The sequence below is a fragment of the Emiliania huxleyi genome (genome assembly GCF_000372725.1).
Source record: "Emiliania huxleyi CCMP1516 unplaced genomic scaffold EMIHUscaffold_91, whole genome shotgun sequence".
In the NCBI taxonomy this organism is placed as follows: Eukaryota; Haptophyta; order Isochrysidales; family Noelaerhabdaceae; genus Emiliania; species Emiliania huxleyi.
In genome coordinates this window covers 226,218-245,220 of record NW_005195220.1, presented here as the reverse complement: position 1 = coordinate 245,220, position 19,003 = coordinate 226,218, and the positions used below count along the sequence as shown (strand labels likewise).

General features: G+C 64.8%; 3 protein-coding genes across 3 annotated transcripts; 2 read left to right on the top strand and 1 right to left on the bottom strand.

Moving 5' to 3' along the window:
* Positions 1–9,176: 9,176 nt before the first annotated feature.
* Positions 9,177–9,846, top strand: EMIHUDRAFT_439035 (hypothetical protein). The gene is made up of 2 exons (XM_005757357.1): positions 9,177–9,506; positions 9,639–9,846. Exons 1-2 carry the CDS (start codon positions 9,219–9,221, stop codon positions 9,753–9,755), a joined length of 405 nt encoding a protein of 134 aa, XP_005757414.1. The 5' UTR covers positions 9,177–9,218; the 3' UTR covers positions 9,756–9,846.
* Positions 9,847–10,019: 173 nt separating this feature from the next.
* On the bottom strand, positions 10,020–10,753 carry EMIHUDRAFT_453733 (hypothetical protein; the record flags this gene model as incomplete). The annotated part of the gene is made up of 4 exons (XM_005757356.1): positions 10,020–10,080; positions 10,170–10,336; positions 10,469–10,556; positions 10,693–10,753. Coding segments are annotated over 4 exons (375 nt in total), but the record flags the coding sequence as incomplete, so codon positions are not given.
* Positions 10,754–15,305: 4,552 nt separating this feature from the next.
* Positions 15,306–18,715, top strand: EMIHUDRAFT_107450 (hypothetical protein; the record flags this gene model as incomplete). Its single annotated transcript, XM_005757355.1, has 8 exons — positions 15,306–15,428; positions 15,532–15,642; positions 15,814–15,954; positions 16,615–16,686; positions 17,198–17,254; positions 17,333–17,370; positions 17,578–18,087; positions 18,160–18,715. The coding sequence occupies 8 exons, from the start codon at positions 15,306–15,308 to the stop codon at positions 18,713–18,715; spliced, it is 1,608 nt and encodes a 535-aa protein (XP_005757412.1).
* Between the last annotated feature and the right edge of the window lie 288 nt (positions 18,716–19,003).

Genomic DNA, 19,003 nt, shown 5'->3' with positions numbered 1-19,003 from the left:
GGAGAGGGCGAGCGCACTCAGGCAGAGCAGCGACGCTCTCTGCGCGCCGCCGCCGCCGCCAATACTGCCGCCCCTGCTGCCCGCCGGAGCGCCTAGTCAGCGAATTGGACAACTAGCCCCCCGCCGCCCTTACTGCCGCCCCTGCTGCCCGCCGGAGCGCCTAGTCAGCGAACGGGACAACTAGCCCCTGACGACGAGCGATGGCCCTACTGCGAGGTGACCGGAACCTCTCTCTCTCGGCGGCAGCCTCGGGCCGTCCCAGAACGGGATCCAGACTCCGATCGCAGCCATTGAGAGCAGCGCCGTGTGGCGCATTGTCAGCGCGATGATGACGTGCAGACCAGCGCCGCAGACGACAAACACCCGGCGCAGCCCCACCGTAGGCGCGGCGAGGGCGAGCGGCGCCGCCGTGAGCTCGACGGCGACGGCGGCGGCGCCGGCGAGGCGGAGGCCGGCGCCTCCCAGCAGCGCGTGCGCCGCTCGCGCCGGCGGCGTGTGGCGGAGGTAGGTGTCGAGGGCGGCGACGGGCGCGTCGAGGGACCAGGCGGCGGCAGGGTCGCGCAGCTTGGCGCCTCCCGCGTCCTGGTAGATTGCGACGAGCTGCACTGCGAGCAGCAGCGACGCGAGGCTGCTACCTCCGCTGGGCGGCGGCGTGGGCAGCAGCACCGCAAAGGCCAGCAGGAGATGCAGGTACCGGTCGAGGATGAAGATGAGCGGCGGCACCCTCAGGCACGCAGACAGGTGCAGCCACCAGGCGAGCACCCCGGCGCCTCGCGCGCCGAAGAAGAGGCCGACGGCAGCGGAGGCCTGCAGCGCTGTCAGCGCCTGCGCCCAAGCTAGCGACCCGTGCCACGCATGCGCACACACGGCCCACGCGAGCGGATCCTCCGCCGGGTCGGGCAGTACCAAGCGCCGCGGGAGAGCACCGCTGTCTGTGTAGAGCCAGCGGAGGGCGTCCCAACGGCTCGCAGCCTCGAGGAGGACGAGCAGAGCGACCCACCGCCGGAAGAAGATCGCGCAGCGCGGCGTGACAGCAAAGGGTGCAGAGAGGAGCCGGCGAAGGCTGGAAGCAGCTGGCATGGCGGCGCAGCGGCTCAGTGTGCGTGTGTGTCGCACTGTGGGAGAGGTGAGGCGTGGTGCTCGCAAGTGATTGAGCCAACCGAGTGATTGAGGCGTGGTGCTCGCGCAAAAAAAGAAATTCTGCCACGATCCCGCTGCGTAGCCCGTAGCCCGATCCCGATCATCCGGCCCGCTGGGTGCGCTCCTTAGCTCCCCGGCCCTGGATGTGAGGCTAATGACTGCACTCCAAGTGCTCCAAGTGTCCATTGCTCTTTTCCGCGCCCCCCGTTCAAGGCGCGCGATATACACACGACCGGAGGGCCCGGGGTGGGACCTGGAGGCAGCGCGGTTCTCTGCGTGGACATCGACGTGGACAGGAGCTGTGGCCCCTGTCTCCCGGCAGAGAGGTCAAGTCAGTTTCCTCTCTCTCTCTCTGTGATGTGAGGACCTGCTGCCGTGAGGACCTCACTCAGGTGTGTGAGGACCTTTTTGGGAGGCGACCTATTCAAGCTTGGCGACTTGAAACTGACGAGCTCGCTTGCGTGCAAGGGTGGCGATCGGCTCGGCTGGAAGGGGGCTTTTGTCGCCTTCGGCAACACCGAGCGGGCGCTGCTCGACTTAGTGTTAGGGCATGCTGCATGGCCGCGGCCGGGAGGGGGGGGGGAGGGGGGGAGGGAGGCGGAGGATGCAGAGGCGGAGGCGGCGGCGGCGGAAGAGGAGGAGGGGGAGAGTGAGGGGGAGGCGGAGGCGGGGGCACCTGTGACGGCCCGCTACGAGAAGGGCGAGTACCGGTTCGCGCGGGAGAAGAATTGCGACCTGCGTTTGCTCGACTTCGAGACGTTCGGCGGCTTCGGGGACGGCGTCCGCAGAATTCTTCGGCAGGCGGCGGACCAGCTGAGTAACAAACTTTCGCACGCTCAGCACCTCGATGAGGTCACATGGACCACCAAGAACTGGCACGGGCTGCAGATGCAGCGCTTGTCTGTCGTTCTCCACACCGCCGTGGCGTGGCAGACGGTGAACGAGCTAGCGTGCGGGGACAGCGGCATTGTGCACGGAGCTAAGTGCATTGCCGTTCTTAACGGAGTCGCTTAGGCGGCTCCGGTGGTGTGCCGGTGATAGTACTAGCACGCGCCAGTTCGCACCTGTGTCGAGCCTGTCTGCTGTGAGAGAGAGTTGTTTTGTTTAAATTCTTGTTTGACTTGGCGATTTGAGAGTCGCGCACAGCACACACTGGCCAGTGTGCTCCTCGCTCGCTCCCCGCTCGCCTCGGTGACCTGTTGCCCACCAGCGCGCGGCGACCGCGCGCACACCACCAGCGCGCGGCGACCGCGGCACACCGCGCCCGCCGGCTCTCCGCCCTCCTCACCACCCGTCGGCGCTGTCCGCAGGCATGTGAAGCGGAACGGCTGCCGACGCGATCAACCGCCGGGCGTCGGCCCCTCGCCGGCGCAGCGCCGGCGAGGTCCTGGGTCATCCCCGGGCGGCGGTCCGGGCGGCAGCAGATCTCTGCGCCGCCCGCATCCTGTTCGTGATCAGGGCGTGCGCAGTTTGAAATTGCAAGGTCCGAGCGCGCGCCCGCGCCCGCCGCGCCCCGCACGCAGCCACATCCTGCGTTCTGCGGCGGCAGCGGCCTTATCTCTCTCTCTCCCTGCTCTCCCAAGCCGTGCGCACCGTCGCCGCGCGCGCGCGCCGCCGCAAGCTGCCGGGCTGACGCTCGTCCCCGTGCCCCTGTTGCGCAGGCAACACCCGCGCTCGTGCGGACCGCACGACCAGCTTCCTGCTCGCGCCGCCCTCGCTGTGGCCCGGCGTCTCCGCCGGCGGCTGGTGCGTCAAGGTGATGAAGAGCACCACCAAGCCTGACGTCACCACGGTCAAGTTCAACGACTCCACGGTGACCTTCTCGTTCGCGGTGGTTGCCTCATGGAAGCCCGTCTCCTAGAGAGTCGGCGCCATCGCTCTTGCCGCGCCGCGCGTAGTGCGCGTCGCGCGGGTACCGCACTATTAGCCGCACTATTAGGGCACTATTAGGCTCTCATAGTGCCCTAATAGCGCCCTAATAGTCGCTATTAGCCCTTCTCATAGTGGTGTTCTCATAGCTCCAGACGTTATGAAGCTCAGCTATTAGCTCCTCTGAGCTAATAGTAGCACTATTTGAAATCGCTATTAGCCTTTTCCTCATTATGAGGCTAATAGTTTGACCAGTGCGGTGGCCCATATTAGAGAGGCAAGGCGCTGCTCGCGAAGCCACAGCCTCGTTTCGATGTCGCCCACCACCCATTTACACCAAACTCAACAATACATGCCATACCAATCGTACGAACAATGAAAGCAACTTGAATAGTGTGCCGCAACTATCCAACGGCACTGTGCAATTTGATGCAGCAAGCACCCGTGTGACAACCCGTATGTTGCAACGAGTGGATTTGCTTTTTCTTTTTACTCTCGTGAGCTGTGAACAGACGCACTTGCCTTCGGGGGCAAGTAGCTAGGTTGGGCGTGCTTTCACGGCCTCACGAGGGTATTTTCTTTTCGAGAGCGCCTTCGCGGGAGGGCTATGACACCGATTTACCGGACGAGGTCCAGCAGGAGGCGGTCTGCAGGTTGCAAGCCTTGTTGCACCAAACCTTATCTACAGTTTCTCTTGGTTGATATGTTTTCACTCCGTGTCACAGTGCGTAAACACACCGGTCACGCAGCAGGCCAGCAGCCGCCACCTGCAGTTTGCTTGAACTCCCATGAGGCAAGAGCAGAGGCTCAAACTCGCTACCCAACGCGGCCAAAGGATATCAACCTCGAGAACCTCGAGAGAGGCTCAAACACCTCGTTCTCTCCGTAAAACATCGACGTGGACAGGAGCTGTGGCCCCTGGCTGTCGCCCGGCAGAGAGGTCCTCACACGAGAGAGGTCCTCACAAAGAGGTGCTCACCCTGCCTGCAGCCGGGACGCTGGAGCATGCCAGCCGCGAGGCAGCTGGCGTGCTGGCCTGCGCCGAGCGGTTTGGCGTCACTCAGGCTCGACACCAATCTGAGATGCTTGGCCTTCCACCCCCTTCGTCATCTAGAGGTCAAGTCTTGCAGTTTCCTCTCGCTGTGATGTGTTGTGTGAGGACCTGCTGCCGTGAGGACCTCAGGTGTGTGAGGACCTTTTTGGGAGGCGACCTATTCAGTGCCACGGCCACCCGACGACGCAGCTAAAATTAATTCAGAACAGCCAGGCATCATCAACGGTCGCAGCGATTGCGCGGACGACTCGTTCGAAGATCTCTGGAGAGAAGCCACAGCGGGCTCCGTCCTACGACTTGAAGCATGTCGATGAGTTATCCCTCCCCAAGAGGAGCTGTTTGTGCAGGTAGGAGCACAGCACGAGTGAGCAGTGTTTTTGGTTATCCAATGTTTGTTGCTTTGACCATCTGATTGATTGATGGGAAGGCGAAACTTGGTAAGGTAAGGTAAGGTAAGGTAAACTTCTCCACACACACGAGGTGGTGGGGCAAGGGGGGGCAACCCTCGCGTCTCCACGTCTGACGACAGGAGCCCCACGGCATTCAAAGTGCAAGGCCCAGTGCGCGTGGGTGAGCGGTGTGTGTGTGTGTGTGTGTGTGTGTGTGTGTGTGTGTGTGTGTCCGGCGCTCGCCGCATCGTCGTTCCTATCACCGCGTTTCCTGCGCTGGCCTTCGCCTTCGAGCTCGCAGTGGGTCGTTTTGAGTGTCATCCCCATCGCTCTCGTCGTTCTGCCTCTCCCCGCTTCGAGGCGTCTCTCTGCCTCTTCCCTTTCCTTCTCCTCGGCATCACGTTGTCGATGTCGCCTCCGTCGCCAGCAAATACACGCATTCGCCGCCCACTCCATTTCTCGTATCCTCTCCTTCCTTTCCTTCTGTCCCTCTCTCAGGCGTTCTGTTTCCGCGGCTACTCGTTCCTTCCTCTCCGCCTCGAGTCCCTTCCTCTTCCCTTCCCGTACTTTGATTATTGATGCCGCCGTCTGCTGCAGTGCCTTGAGTGAAGTCACCACCCGTGTGTCATACTCCCTCATGATGTCTTCTGGCGGGTCCTGGTCCATCACACTCGGCTCGGGTAGTCGTCCAGCTAGCAGTTGCTCCATCGCCTCCCATTCCTCGTCGCTCTCCCTTCTCCCCGCGCATCTCTTCGTCGCCCCAGCAATGGCGCGTACAGCGAGCGCCTGGGCTTCGCACTCTGCGGTGTGGGCGAGTGTCCGCCTCCTAGGCAGGGGTGGTCTCCTGCGGGTCGGCAGCAACTGCGATGCTATTGGTTAGCATGTACACGATTTGCCAAATGGTAGCAAAGCCAATAAAGTAGTATAGGGCCTTGCGTGTCATGATCAAACCAAAATTGCACACGTAAATGACGATGTATTCACCACTACGATACTGCAGGCAACGGAGAGTGGCCCAAACGTGAAGGTGGAGAAGCCGAGCATAAATGGCGGCAAGAGCATCGTCGTACAAAGAAAACGCCAAATGGAGGTTACGACACATCCAGAATTTCCACGGCATAGGCCTCTCGTTGGCATTGGGTCGAAGGGCGTTCCCGCACACCCATGGATTTTCTGCCATGCCATGGTAGGTGCAATGGAAGCACTCGACAAGTCCATGGAGGCATTGGGGGCAAAGCGAGGAGGGCAACGGCTTTCGGCGGCCAGTGTCGATCGGTTCGCAAACATCGGACAAAGGAGTTAGCTCGGCATAGTGCTCCCTCACGACTGGACTGACGAAGTTGAGAAACCTCCGAAGGAAGTCGCGATAGATGCTGACGCAAACCATTGCATACGGGCACCCAAAGGAGATGGTGGTGGTAATAGGTGTCCAAATGAAACAAACAGTTTTGACAGTAGTGCTGATGATGACCTCAAAGGCGACGAGGCATGCATACCTGGCGAAGTATAGGAGGGATCGCACGAAATCGTAGATTGCAAAGCCCCAAGCAACGAGCAGGATGATGCCGCATATCGCAAGCGCAGCTGGCGCAAGGCAAAAATACCAGTCAAAGACCCACTTGATTTGAATACCCAGGTTGATGATCAGTAGCTTGGTATTTGCACCATAGTGTCGCAATCCGTACCACGCTTTGACAATCATAAGGCTGCTCATGGTCTGGTAAGCAAACAGGTCGCCAATTGTCAGTGCACTTGTCAGCAGGGAGTACGCAAGGAAAAGGGACCCAACGAGAGCAAAGCAAAGAAAAAATGGCCAGATCATTCCCATCCATGTGGACTGTACCCGAGCGCAATTCTTGTTTGAGAACATATAGTTCCAATGGAGCTCGTATTTGACCCAATCGCGCTTGCCGCGTCGCCGAAAGTGATCAAGGCAAAGGGCTTTCGCAGCATCGGTGGTTCCATGGAGTGGCCAGATGATACCACATGTCCCATTGTTGAAGGGCACTACCTCTGTCCCACTGCTCAAGGTCTCATGGTGCAATGCCTCTCCTGCACTCGGCGTGTCCGAGTGGTCCCGGGGAAGGACTTTCTGCCAAGGTGTAGGGTCAAATGTAGCGTTCCACGGTGAAACATTTTGGAGGCAAAGGAAGCCGTTCCCGTCGCATTGACCCAGAAGAATGGGCAGCATTGAGTAATCCAGCAAAGGTGGCGGCGGCATGTGTGTCGCAGGCTTCCTATGGGGCTGGGTTGTCGCAGCAAGAGTCCCGTGCCTCGTGAATTGTAGCGCCATCGTATTGGGCCATGAGTGCACCTGTATCGCGGGGCTGCGGAGGGCCAAAAATTCAGATTGGCCGCAGTGGGTGGATAAGGCCTCAGGAGCCGACTGTAGCGCGTGCTCCATCGCCTGGGAGGTAGTGTGAGTGGAGGCACACATGTCCTCAAGGTGTTTTGACCCAAGTTGCCAATTTATCGATAAATCTTTGAGAAATGAATTGTCGATGCAAATGGCGGGCTCGAACGTGCTCGACGAGACCGACTGGACCCATTGTTCAGATCCTTCGGCTCGATTGGGGTTGTGCTCGCACACGCCAGGCGCCCAGGTGGTGGCTGACATAGATGGTGCAAGGCTTGTCCATGGTGGAGGTGCCATGGTGGTCGACGCTGTCATGTCGCTGGTGGTGTCGGCCTCGGCGATGCAGTAGTCGAGGCCGTTCTTCCCGGTAGAGAAGTCATACTCGATAGCGGTCACGCCATAGCTCGCGCATAGGAGCAGGAGGCTAGGCAGGGGCCGCATCGCGTTCGCTGAGCTGTAACAAGTTTGATCCAAAACAAGAACACAAGTTTGGCTCTACTAATATAGCGCGCGGATAAAGCGCGCGCGCCGCGGTGGCGGCGAAATATAATATTATCTCAGAGGAATATAGTGTGAATGCCCGGGAACAGCCTCAGATTTTGCCCCAGTGCCCAGACGGTCACACAGGAGCGACACACATAACCACAAGACAAGACACTCAGCCAACGTGGCTCGTGGCTGCCACACATCCTGAGCGGACTTCCCTAGTCACCCGCGGCCGGACTCCATCCGGCACGCGTCGCTGGGCGTACATTGCTATGGTACTCGAAACACGATGTTTTTTCACTCTCAGAGCGTCCGACCGGCTGCCTTTACAACGTCACCCCTGCTTCTTGGGCAGCAGCTGGTTCGACAGGTCCTCGCCGTGGCCCAGCTTGCCAAAGTCTCCACTGCCCCAGCTCCAGACGGCGCCGTCGGCGGTGATGGCGAGGCTGTGGTGGTATCCAGCCGACACAGCGACGACGCGCTGGCCGGCAAAGGCCTCGATCTTCTTGGGCAGCAGTTGGTTCTGCGCGTCGCCGTGGCCCAGCTTGCCTAAGCCTCCATCGCCCCAGCTCCAGACGGCGCCGTCGGCGGTGAGGGCGAGGCTGACAGCGGTTCCAGCCGACACGGCGACGACGCGCTGGCCAACCAAAGCCTCGACCTTCTTTGGCAGCAGCTGGTTCTGCTGGTCGCCGTGGCCCAACCGGCCATCATCTCCAAGGCCCCAGCTCCAGACGGCGCCGTCGGCGGTGATGGCGAGGCTGAAGTCGAGTCCAGCCGACACAGCGACGATGCGCTGGCCGGCAAAGGCCTCGATCTTCTTCGGCAGCAGCTGGTTCTGCGCGTCGCCGTGGCCCAGCTTGCCGTGTTCTCCATCGCCCCAGCTCCAGACGGCGCCGCCGGCGGTGAGGGCGAGGCTGTGGTCGCCTCCTGCCAATACGGCGACGACGCGCCGCCCCGCCAAGGCCTCGACCTTCTTCGGCAGCAGCTGGTTCTGCGCGTCGCCGTGGCCCAGCCGGCCAGAGGCTCCCAAGCCCCAGCTCCAGATGGCGCCGGCGGCGGTGATGGCGAGGCTGTGGTTGCCTGCAGCCGACACAGCGACGACGCGCTGGCCAGCAAAGGCCTCGATCTTCTTCAGCAGCAGCTGGTCATGCTGGTCGCCGTGGCCCGCAAGGACTCCAAAGCCCCAGCTCCAGACGGCGCCGTCGGCGGTCAGGGCGAGGCTGTGGAAGTCCCCAGCCGACACGCTCACGGCGCGCTCGTCGCCCAGCGGGGAGGAGGGGAGGAGAGTCGTCGTGTTGAGCCGAGTCACGCCCTCGCCGTGGCCGAGTAGCCCTGGGCTGAACCACGGCGCAGAGCCGCACGACGAGAGCTGCCCCTCGCCGTCGATGAAGACGCTGTGCATATTGCCTGCCGCCGCCCTCGCCGGCGGGTTGGACTCGCGCAGCAACGCATAATAGCACAGCCACCGCACGGCGCAGCTCTCGCCCTCGGGCTGCGCCGGCAGCTCGAAGCCGCGCTCTTGCGCCCACAAGCGGATGCCCTGCTCCGCGAGCGAGTGAAAGAGGTGGGAGACGGCCGCGACGCGAGCGATGTCGAGGGGGCTGTCGCAGCGAGAGAGGGCGCGCTCGAGGAGCTCCCTGGGGAGGTCGAGGAGGCGGGCGGGCGGCGGCGCGTCTGGCGAGGGGGCGGCGGTGGAGGCGGAGGCGAGGCGGCGCGAGCGGCGGCGCGGCGGGGTGGACATCACGAGAAAAGAAAAAACGAAAAACCAGGATAAAGGATAAGCATCGGAACGCATCTTTTCTTCCCAGATGTGTCTTGGCGTCCGGGCGCTGGCGAGTAGAGGCCCCGCCCACCCAGGACCCTCTCCGAGGACCCATTGGGTTGCTCTTTCGAGGACTCGCCGACTCGTCTGCGGACTGGCACAATGGAGAGACGCCGAGCGCCTGACGGCGAGCTTTACACAAAGAGCCAGTTCGAGGAGTGGTTCGGAGGACTCGAGGAGTGGGCCGCTGCGGCGCCGCAGCGGGAGCAGCAGCCGCAGCAGCAGCAGCAGCGACGGTCGCGCCAACAGCAGCGAGAGCAACAGCGACCGCCGCAGCCCGAGGAAAAGCCGGCGGAGCCGGCCGCTCGTCCTCGCCGCGTCCTCGCCGCCGGGTCACCGCTCTTCCAGCAGGTGGTCGCCATCCAGCGCGACCGGCAGAGCTTTGCCGCGGTGTGCAGTGTAGCGGTCGCGTGTGCCTGGCGGGTCCCTTCTCTCCCGCCTTCCGAACGGCACCGGCGGAACTTCAAATGGCCCGCCACCCTGCGTCCTCCCCGATGGCCGCCCTGCGTCCTCCTCCCACAGGTGGATCGCGACGACAAGAAGCACATCAAGCGGTGGCAATCAACGAGCCGGTGGGAGCAGGGCCAGGGGCCCGATGCCAATCGCGAGGGCGGAGCTCCCGCCGCTGCCCCTGACTAATCGTTGTCGGTGCTTCACCGTGGAGTCGCTCCGGCAGATAGGTAGTGTTCCCGGGGGTTGTACACAGCTCACTCTCAGATAGGTGGGTACCCAGGTAGGGTACGGCTATTCCTATATGTGTATTGAAATAAACGATACAAAATTCTGGTTTTTCTGCCGTGCGCCTCCGCACACACTCTACATATATGTGTATCGAACAAGCAACGTACCGACCTGTGGGCCGACCCTCCACCCTTCCGTGGAGAAGCTTATCTTCCTACCTACCTACCCTTCCTCCAGCCCTCCTCCACCCACCTGGCACGCGTCCTTCTCGCCCGGCAGCGGCCTCAGCATCTCCCACACCCGCGCCATCGGAATGCGCGCCAGCTTCGCCTAAATCGAAATCGTGGTACGCATCTCGCGATCAGGTCACACGCCATCTCGGGGGCACGCGAGCGTTTCGCCTCGCAATCGTTGATCCCCATCGACAGGAGCAGCTGCTGCCCCTGCCCCTGCCCCTGCTGCCCGTCTGCGGTCGGAGTCGCGTTCCGCGCCGCCTCGAGCACGGCGCCGCTGATGAACTGCACGCTCTCGCAGTCGTCCTAGGCCGTGCCAGCGACTCGCTCTCACGAGAACTCGCCGACATCTCGCCGGGAGATGTAGCCACATCTCACGCGCTAGCCGGCCAGTAGGGGGATTTGGATACGGTACCGAGGGGGTAGGGGATTTGGCACCTCCGACTGACTCGACGCGACGCAAAACTCACGCGACGTGGCCAGCAGGCGGAAGGGGTAGACCGGCTGCATGGTGTAGAAGAAGTGCCTGCGGACGCCGCGCCGCCGAGCGAAGGGCGTGAGGGAGGCGTGTAGCCAGCGTCGCTCCGCCGTGCTGACTCTCTTGCCGCGCTAGGATGTCGCGCGGAAGAAGGGGGGGGGGGGGGGGGGGGAGAGGGGCGCACGTGTACTGCGAGCCGAATTGGAAGGGCGTGTCGCCCGCTGATGCGCGCACGCTCTCGCGATGCCGCTTCCAATCGCCGCCGAGGTGTTCTGGCGCCCGGGCCCCGCCCCGCCCACGCCCCCTTCCACCGCCCCTGCCCCTTCCCCCGCCTCCGCCTCCGCCCCCCCCTCCAGCCGAGAAGTCCGCGCGGCGGGCGGCGCTCCCCCGCAGGATGCGCCTATCAGCTGGCCGCCAGCGGTGGGGCAAGGCGCCGCTCACAGCGGGCGGGCGCCGTGGCGGAGCGCGCCGCTCAAGCCAGCCCGTCCGCCGGTGGACGTGGCCCACCTGAGGGGGACATGTCTCGGACATGTCTCGGACGTGTCCTGGACGTGTCCCGTCCACCGGTGGACGAGACCCATCTAAGGGCGTGGCGGAGCGAGGGAGTCGGCGCTTGCCTGTCCGCCCAGTCGATCTCTGCCTGTCTGCCCGCTCTCGACTGGGCGCGCGTGCGATCTGGGCGCGGGGGGCGTGTGTGTGTCTGTGGGAAGAGCGTGGGGTGGGAGCAGGAGGGGACCAGGACGTGTCACTGTCTAGACCTGCAGGGGCGGCCCATACCCCGAGACTATCCGAGATTACCCGAGATTACCCGAGGTTGCAGGTGCGGCACATACCCCGAGCAGCGCAGCGCACGCGCGAGGCCGCGGGGCACCGCCTCCGCTCGACCTGTCGCCCACCTCTCCTCGGCCCTCGCCCCGACCCCACGCCGGCGACAACCCGTGCACGCGGCGCATGCCCACCCCCACCGCCGCCGCCGCCGCCGCCGCCGCCGCCGCTGCCGCCGCCGCCGCCGTGCCATTCGAGCCGACCGCGCGCGGCTGTACGCCTCCGCCGCCGCCGCGACCGGCCCACGAGCAGCGGCTCCGTGGCTGCTGGTCGAGGGGGAGGGTGCGGTCGCAGGGCGCATCGTTGGCGGCGCGGTGCAGCCTTCGTCCTCCGCGGCGCGCAGCCGGCCACTCTTGCGGTCGCTTGCGGACCCGGATCAGGTTGGATGTGGGGGAGACGCGGTGGCCACCCGCACGAAACGTGCCCCGCCGCCGCTCTGCCGTGGTGTGGTTTGCGACCAGTCGGAGTGATCCAAATCGGTCGCCGGCGGCGGCGGAGGTCACCATCGCCCTTCCTCCGACTGGTGTGGGGCCGCACTCTTGGACATTCTGCAGCCGCATCGCGCTGCGCCATCCCAAGCGCGTGATCGCCCGCTGCAGGGGTCTCGCGGCGTCGACGGTTGTGTTGCCTCGCCACCACTGTGCCTGCGAGGCGTAGCACGACAGAAGGTGCCGCTCTCTGAAACGCGGCGAGCCAAACGACGCGACCAGCCCAAGCCACGGCTGCACCATCACTGCAGCTGTCGGCGGCGGCGACGGCGGCGAGGGCGTCGGCGTGGTGCTGCCCGTGGCACTGTCGGGCGCTGCAAAGATGGCCTGGTTGCGCCCCTGGGCCCACACGTCCTTGCTGGGCCAGCGCTTGCTTGCCCACGCTCTCAGCTCGACCACGCCGCCGTCAGAGGTGACGGTGGCGGTGACCTGCGGAGCAGTCGGCAGCCCTCAGCCACACGTGCGCACTCGGCCCTCCTGGAGCTCTACAGAGAGAGAGCCTGCGGAGCAGAGTGACCCGACGGTGAGGTTAGGTAAGGTAGGGTAAGCTCCTCCACACACGCACAAGGTAGTGGGGCAAGGGCCAGGCTAGTCCCTCGCGACTGCGCGTCTAGACGACAGGAGCCCCACGGCATGCAAAGTGCAAGGCCCGGTGCGCGTGGGTGAGCGGTGTGTGTGTGTGTGTGTGTGTGTGTGTGTGTGTGTGTGTGTGTGTGTGTGTGTGTGTGTGTGTGTGTGTGTGTGTGTGTGTGTGTGTGTGTAGTGGGAGAGAGAGAGAGAGAGAGAGAGAGAGAGAGAGAGAGAGAGAGAGAGAGAGAGAGAGAGAGAGTGAGGGAGAGAGAGAGAGACCTGCACCAGCGCCACCATGAAGTGGCACGCCAGGCATGTGGTCGTCGCGAAGAGGCGGCCGTCGATGTTGAGCAGCCTGGGGAGAGTTTACCGCGGTGTGGTGCAGACGGCGAGAAGCGTGCGGAGATAGTCGATCTAGGAGGTTGGGCGCAGCCTGGGGCCACCGCCGGTGTGGTGCGAACGGCGAGAGGCGTCGGGTCTACGAGGTGTGGGCGCGCTCGCCGAGTGTCGTAGGACGGCTTAACCCACGGCGGCAGGTAGCCGTCGCTCACTCCGGGAGGCACGAACCAGCGCGAGCCGTTGCCCTCCACGGCCGCGAGAGACACCTACGGTTGGCGGTCGCGGGCGTGCGATGCCCACGCCGCGCCCCCACGGCCGGCGCCAGTCCTGGGGCGGAGACGGGGCCTGGTTCTCTGGGCGAGGGAGCAGCCACGTCCAGCCGAGAAGCCGGCGGTCGGCGTCGAGGACGGCGAGGGCGGTCCCCTTGAACCAGGCGCCTATCTCGCGGCACCCCTGCGCCATGATTGAGCTGCACTGGCGAGTTGGCCCCCTCCTGGGAGATGCAGTGTGTGTGTGTGTGTGTGTGTGTGTGTGTGTGTGTGTGTGTGTGTGTGTGTGTGTGTGTGTGTGTGTGTGTGTGTGTGTGTGTGTGTGTGTGGTAGTGCCTGGGGCGCTCTGCGGCATGTTGCGGCGCAGCAGGGGCGAGGAGGCGTTGCACTGGTGCATGGCATCGACCCGCAGCGCCACCACGTACGTGCAGCGCGGACAGAGCCCCCTTGGCGCTTCCGTGATGGCGGGGTTGAAGACGCTGAAGACGCGCGGCTTCGCGGGGTAGGGCGGCCGTCGCTGCATCGACGCCGGCCCGCCTGCACGCAAGCTATGTCGCGTACGAGTCGGAACCTCGACACGCGTGCGCGCCGGTGCGAGGTGATATACTGCTGTGTGAGAGGGAGCGTCTCACACTGCTGTGTGAGAGGGAGCGGAGTGTCACACCGATCGGCGGGAGCGGAAGCGACAGCTCTTCGAGAGGAAGGCGGATGACAGCCGGCCGCTGATCGCCAATCCACTGGCCGGACGGAATCTCAGACGCAGGGTCTGGAAACGCTTCGGCGGCTCCGTACATCCAAGGCGGCGAGTACTCCCTCATTTGGCGGTGAGGGCTCTTAGCAGCGGCTGTGAGCAGCGGGGGGGGTTCACTTTTTAATAGACGCCGAAAACAACAAAAGAAACATCGAATGGCCTGAGGTGACCGCCGAAGCATCCCTCTCTATGAGGCCTCTTATAGCTCAGCCAAAATGATCCTCTCAAAAAGTTGACTTAGGAAGCCGCAGTCCCCAGCGTCCGAGACAGGAGGCGTCACTAACTCGTGTGAAGATGTAGTGAGTGAGTGGTCCCGGGCCCTGCGGGGAACTAAGTCGACGCAAGTTAGTCTGTGAGCTGGACGAGGGCTAGTGGTGCGCCGAGGCGGGTCAAGTGCTCCCGGGAGTCGTGGTCGGAGGCCGGGACACTACGCACACTAACTTAGCAAACAATGCGCGCGGGAAGTGAGTGCCTCCGACCGGCCGCGAGGGGAGTGGTCCGGCGGGCCGCTCGTAGTGCCCTTCGCCGGCGGACGGAGGCGAGATCGGCTACTACGCGCACTAACTTAGTGCGCGGAAGTGAGTGCCTCCGGCCGGCGAAAGAGTAGAGACATGCTTGCACAAGCTCACTTCTCCATCGCCAGCCCGACGCGCTCGTAGTTACAGGTTGACCCAAATAATCTCTCTCACACAGTACCGCTGTCACTGTCTCAGGCCCGCTCATGGGAGCCGACGCTTGCAAGTGAGTGTCAGAGTGTAGGAACTCGGGAGATATTTTTATTAACCAACAAGAAATCACGACTCTCACAGTGGGAGCATCCGTCCTCATTCACTTCACACTCGCTCGCAAAAGTGAAATCGATTCGCTGTGAATTAGACGCCGAAAACAACAAAAGAGAAGAATTTAAACAAAAGAACTCTCTCTCACCAGCAGACAGGCTCGACACAGGTGCGAACTGGCGCGTGCTAGTACTATCACCGGCACACCACCGGAGCCGCCTAAGCGACTCCGTTAAGAGCGGCAGACGCGCCCCGCTGCGTGAGATGGCGCCGCCGTGGAGTCGGCGCCGCGATCAACCGCGCGCCAGCGGCGAGCGGCGCAGCGCGGCCACCATGCGGCGCGACGTGCCCGCCGCTCAGTTTTTTTTCTTTCTTCTGTGCTGGAAGTCGATCTTTTGCTGCAGATTCCGAATCTGAAGCTGCAGAGCCTGCAGGTCGCTCGAGGCTGCCATGCTGGACCAACTGCCGGAGTTGGACGCAAGAAGAAAACGCCGCGCTTCCTCCCTTGATGCGGATGTTGTTTTGTTCTCCCTTGAGTTATCGGCTCCTAGAAACGGGTTCATCGCAGCGCAAATCTATCGCAGCGCACTCGCCATCTGCGAGCCTAGCGCAGCGCGAACTCGCCGTCTGAGCCTAGCGCAGCGCGAACTCGCTCCAACGAGGCTCAGACGCCCACCGGTGCCAGAATACTTTTTCGCGGCCGCACCCTTGCCCGGCAGCGAGCCGCAGCGAGGCCACGGCCCAGGACGTGCCGCTCTGTCGCTAACTTACCATACATGGCCGCCGTCTGCGACATCTGCGGCAAGGTGCTGCGCAGCGCCTCGGCCGAGGCCATGGCGGCGCATAAACGCGAGAGCCAGTCGTGCACGCGGGTCAAAACAAAGGGCGCGACTGGCGAGGTGACCTCCTCCCACGCGCATGTTTGCTCTTTCGCTGCGTAGCCGCCAGCGCTCAAACCAATCTCTCGCCGACTCTATCACGCTCAGCCTTCGCCGACGACAGGTGGCGAGGCTGGAGGAGAAGCTTCGTGCGGTGATTGAGGCGGGCCGTCGGCTCGCGGCACACGGCGGCGCGTACGACGTCGTCGAGGCCAACACCAGGGAGCGGGGCGAGGTGGAGGCGGCGCTAAAAGCGGCGCGCTCGTCCACCAAGGCAGCGAGCCCTAGATCTGGAGCGACACAGAGACACACGGACGCGGCCCTCGTCCGGCCCTCGCCCTTGGCCGCCGCGGCCGCCGCCGCCGCTGCTGCTGCCATCGTCGTCACACCTCCCTCCCACGAGCAGGCGGAGAAGGCGCGAGTCAAGGAGCTGGCGCAGCAGTCGATGTCGGCCGCCGGCTGGACGAGCGCGCTGCTGCAGGGGGAAGAGAACCGGTTCGCTAAGGCCGACGAGGGCGCGGTCGAGTCGCAGCTGGCTGCGGCGACGGTGGGCCTCGTCTCGTCGGCCGCCTTCCGCGAGAAGCGAGAGGAGCTGGAGGCGGCGGCGGGAGCCAAGCGGGAGCGCGAGGCGGAGGAGGCGGCGGAGGCAGCCGCTGCGCAGCAGGCGCGCAAGCGCGCCAAGAAGCGCGAGCGCGAGAAGCAGCAGCAGCGAGGCCTCTCGTTTGCGGCCGACGAGGAGGACGGCTGAGCGACTCGCGCCAGCAATGTGTAAGGACTAAGAACGTTAGCACAGAAAGCCATCGGTGTGCGGCATTTTCGCGCCGTCGCCTCCCTCCGCTACTCGAGTACAGGAATGGGTCGCGGGGGGGGGGGCAAGGCCACGCGACTCGCCACGCGCCCTTCCGAAGGGAGCATGGCTTATTTAGCTCTGCCGCCGCCGCGCCCGGACTCGCCGTCCGAGCCGACGTGCTACGGCTCTCCGGCGCAGCCGACCAAGCAGCGCGAGGCCTGGCGAGTACAGCAAAAGTCCGCTGTCGAGCAGCTCATTGCTCTCGAGGAGGCGCCTTGCCGCCGCGCCCGCTCCCCTCGCCCTCGCCTCTACGGCGCCATGCCGGCGCACCCGGCCGCGCGCACCGCGTCGGAGCACCACCTGACCAGCCAACGCCCCGCATGCGGCGTCCTGACTCTCTCCCGTCTGCGGCCTCAGGCGGCCGAGCGGGCGGCCGACGCGGCGCGGGCGGCGGAGGAGGCGGAGGGCGAGGAGGGCGAGCGGGAGGCGGTGACCAACTACGCGGCGATCGGCAAAAGGTCGATGTACTGGGACACGGAGAAGCTCGGCGACAAGCTGCAGGGCCTCGACAAGGCTGGCGCCGCCGCCGCCTCTCTCGCCGCCGCCTCTCTCGCCGCCGCCTCTAATCACCGCTGCTGCACTCTGCTCACCGCTGCCTCTGCTCAGCGCCGCCGCCCCTATCGCTGCCGCTGCTGCTCACTGCCGCTCCCGAGCTCCCCGCCACCGCCCCCTCTCTCCTCGCCGCCGCTGCCTCTCTCCTCGCCGCCGCTGCCTCTCTCCTCCCCTCTGCCTCGCCCCTCCCCTCTGCCTCTCTCCTCCCTCTGCTGCTGCTGCCGTCGCCTCTCCTCTCACCGCACCCCCTTCCTCTCCTCTCACCGCACCCCTTCCTCACCTCTCACCGCACCCCCCTTCCTCAACTCTCACCGCGCCCCCCTTCCTCTTGTCTCACCGCGCCCCCCTTCCTCTTGTCTCACCGCGCCCCCCTCCTCTCGACCCTAAGGTGGACCCGTACGGCCTGCTCGAGCTCGAGGATCGCCGGTGGGCGGCGACGCCCGAGGTGCCCTCCCCCCGGGGGCGTGCGTCCGGCGTGCCGTGTGCGGCTCCTCTCATCCTCCCAACTCCTCGTGACTCGTAGGAGCTGCGCAAGGCGTACCGCCGGCTGGTGCTGGAGAAGTGAGCAGACACCTCGTAGACACTTCGTAGACACTTCCCAGCTGCAGGCAGTGGCGGAGAACCCTCTCGGAGCCCTCTCGGAGGCCTCTCGGAACCCTCTCGGAACCCTCTCGGAACCCTCTCGGAAGCTTCGACCCTGCAGACACCCCTCACTCACACCCACACCCTCACCCCAACCTCAACCCAACCCGCACCCTCACCCTCCAGGCATCCGGACAAGAAGGCGGCGCAGGAGAATGGCGGCGCCAGAGGCGGCAAGGAGGGCGGCAAGGAGGGCGGCAAGGAGGGCGGCAAGGAGGGCGGCAGGAGGGGCAAGGGCGGCGGCGGCGAGGGCGGCAACAACGGCAACGGCAGGGAGGGCGGCGGCGAGGAGGGCGGCGAGGAGGGGGGGGAGGGCGAGGAGGAGGGCGAGGAGGAGGAGGAGTTCAAGCTGCTGTCGGCGGCGTGGGAGCTGCTGGGCAGTGAGGAGAAGCGGCGACAGTACGACTCGATCGACTACTTTAACGACGCGCTCCCCACCGCCTTCCGGCCGCGCGCCGACGACCCGGGCCGCTTCTTCCGCGTGTTTGGGCCCGTGTTTGCTCGGCAGGCAAAGTTCTCGGTGGCGCGGCCGGTGCCGTTGGTTGGCGACGACGAGACGCCGCTGGAGGAGGTGCAGCGCTTCTACGCCTTTTGGACGCGCTTCCGCTCCTGGCGCGACTTTTCGCTGCTGGCCGAGTGCGACACGGCCGAGGGGCGGCGGAGGAGCAGCCGTGAACAGCGTCTCTTCACACCTGTGGCTGTGAACAGGTACGACACGGCCGAGGCGGAGGACCGCGAGGAGCGGCGGTGGATGCAGCGGCAGAACAAGAACGAGGTGGAGCGACTCAAGCGGAGCGAGATGCGGCGGCTGATGAGCGCGGTCGAGCTGGCGCAGGAGAACGACCCGCGGCTGCATCGTGCCAAGGAGGAGCGCGCGGCGGAGCGCGAGCTGCAGCGGAGGCGAAAGGAGGAGGCGCTGGCGGCGGAGAAGCGCGCAAAGGCGGAGGCGGCGGAGCAGGCCCGGGCGGCGGAGGCGGCGGCGGCGGCGGCGGCGGCGGCGGAGCGGGCGTCCAAGGATTCGGACAAGGCGGCGGCGAAGCGCGAGAAGGAGAAGGCGCGGTCGGCGCTCAAAAAGGCGCGCAAAGAGCTCAAGTCGCTCGGCGAGGAGGGCGCCGCGTGGCGCGCGCGCGCGTCGGACCTGGAGGCGGTGGCGAGTGGGCTGCCTCTGGTCGAGATCGAGGCGCTGCACGCGACGCTGTCCGCCGGCGACGAGGCCGCCGGCACCGACGCGCTCGAGGCGGCCCTGCGCAAGGTGCTCGGCTGACCGAGGCCGCTTGTGACTTGTCAGCGGCGGCGCGGCGACGAGTGCCGCGCGCCGCATCCACGGCGCAGCCCCCCTCCCTCTCTCTCCTCTCCTCTCCTCTCTTCTCCGCGTAGCGCGCCGGGCTCGCGGGGTACTGCGCGTGTCTGGCTTGCTGGGGCAGGGCGACGCCGCTGGCAGCTGTGGCCCCTTGTGCGCGTGTGCGTCGTTGATACATTGTGCGCGCGGAGCCGATCAGCCCTCACGCCCATACCTGTCTCACGTGCGGGCAGGGGGAGGGACCGGGAGTTG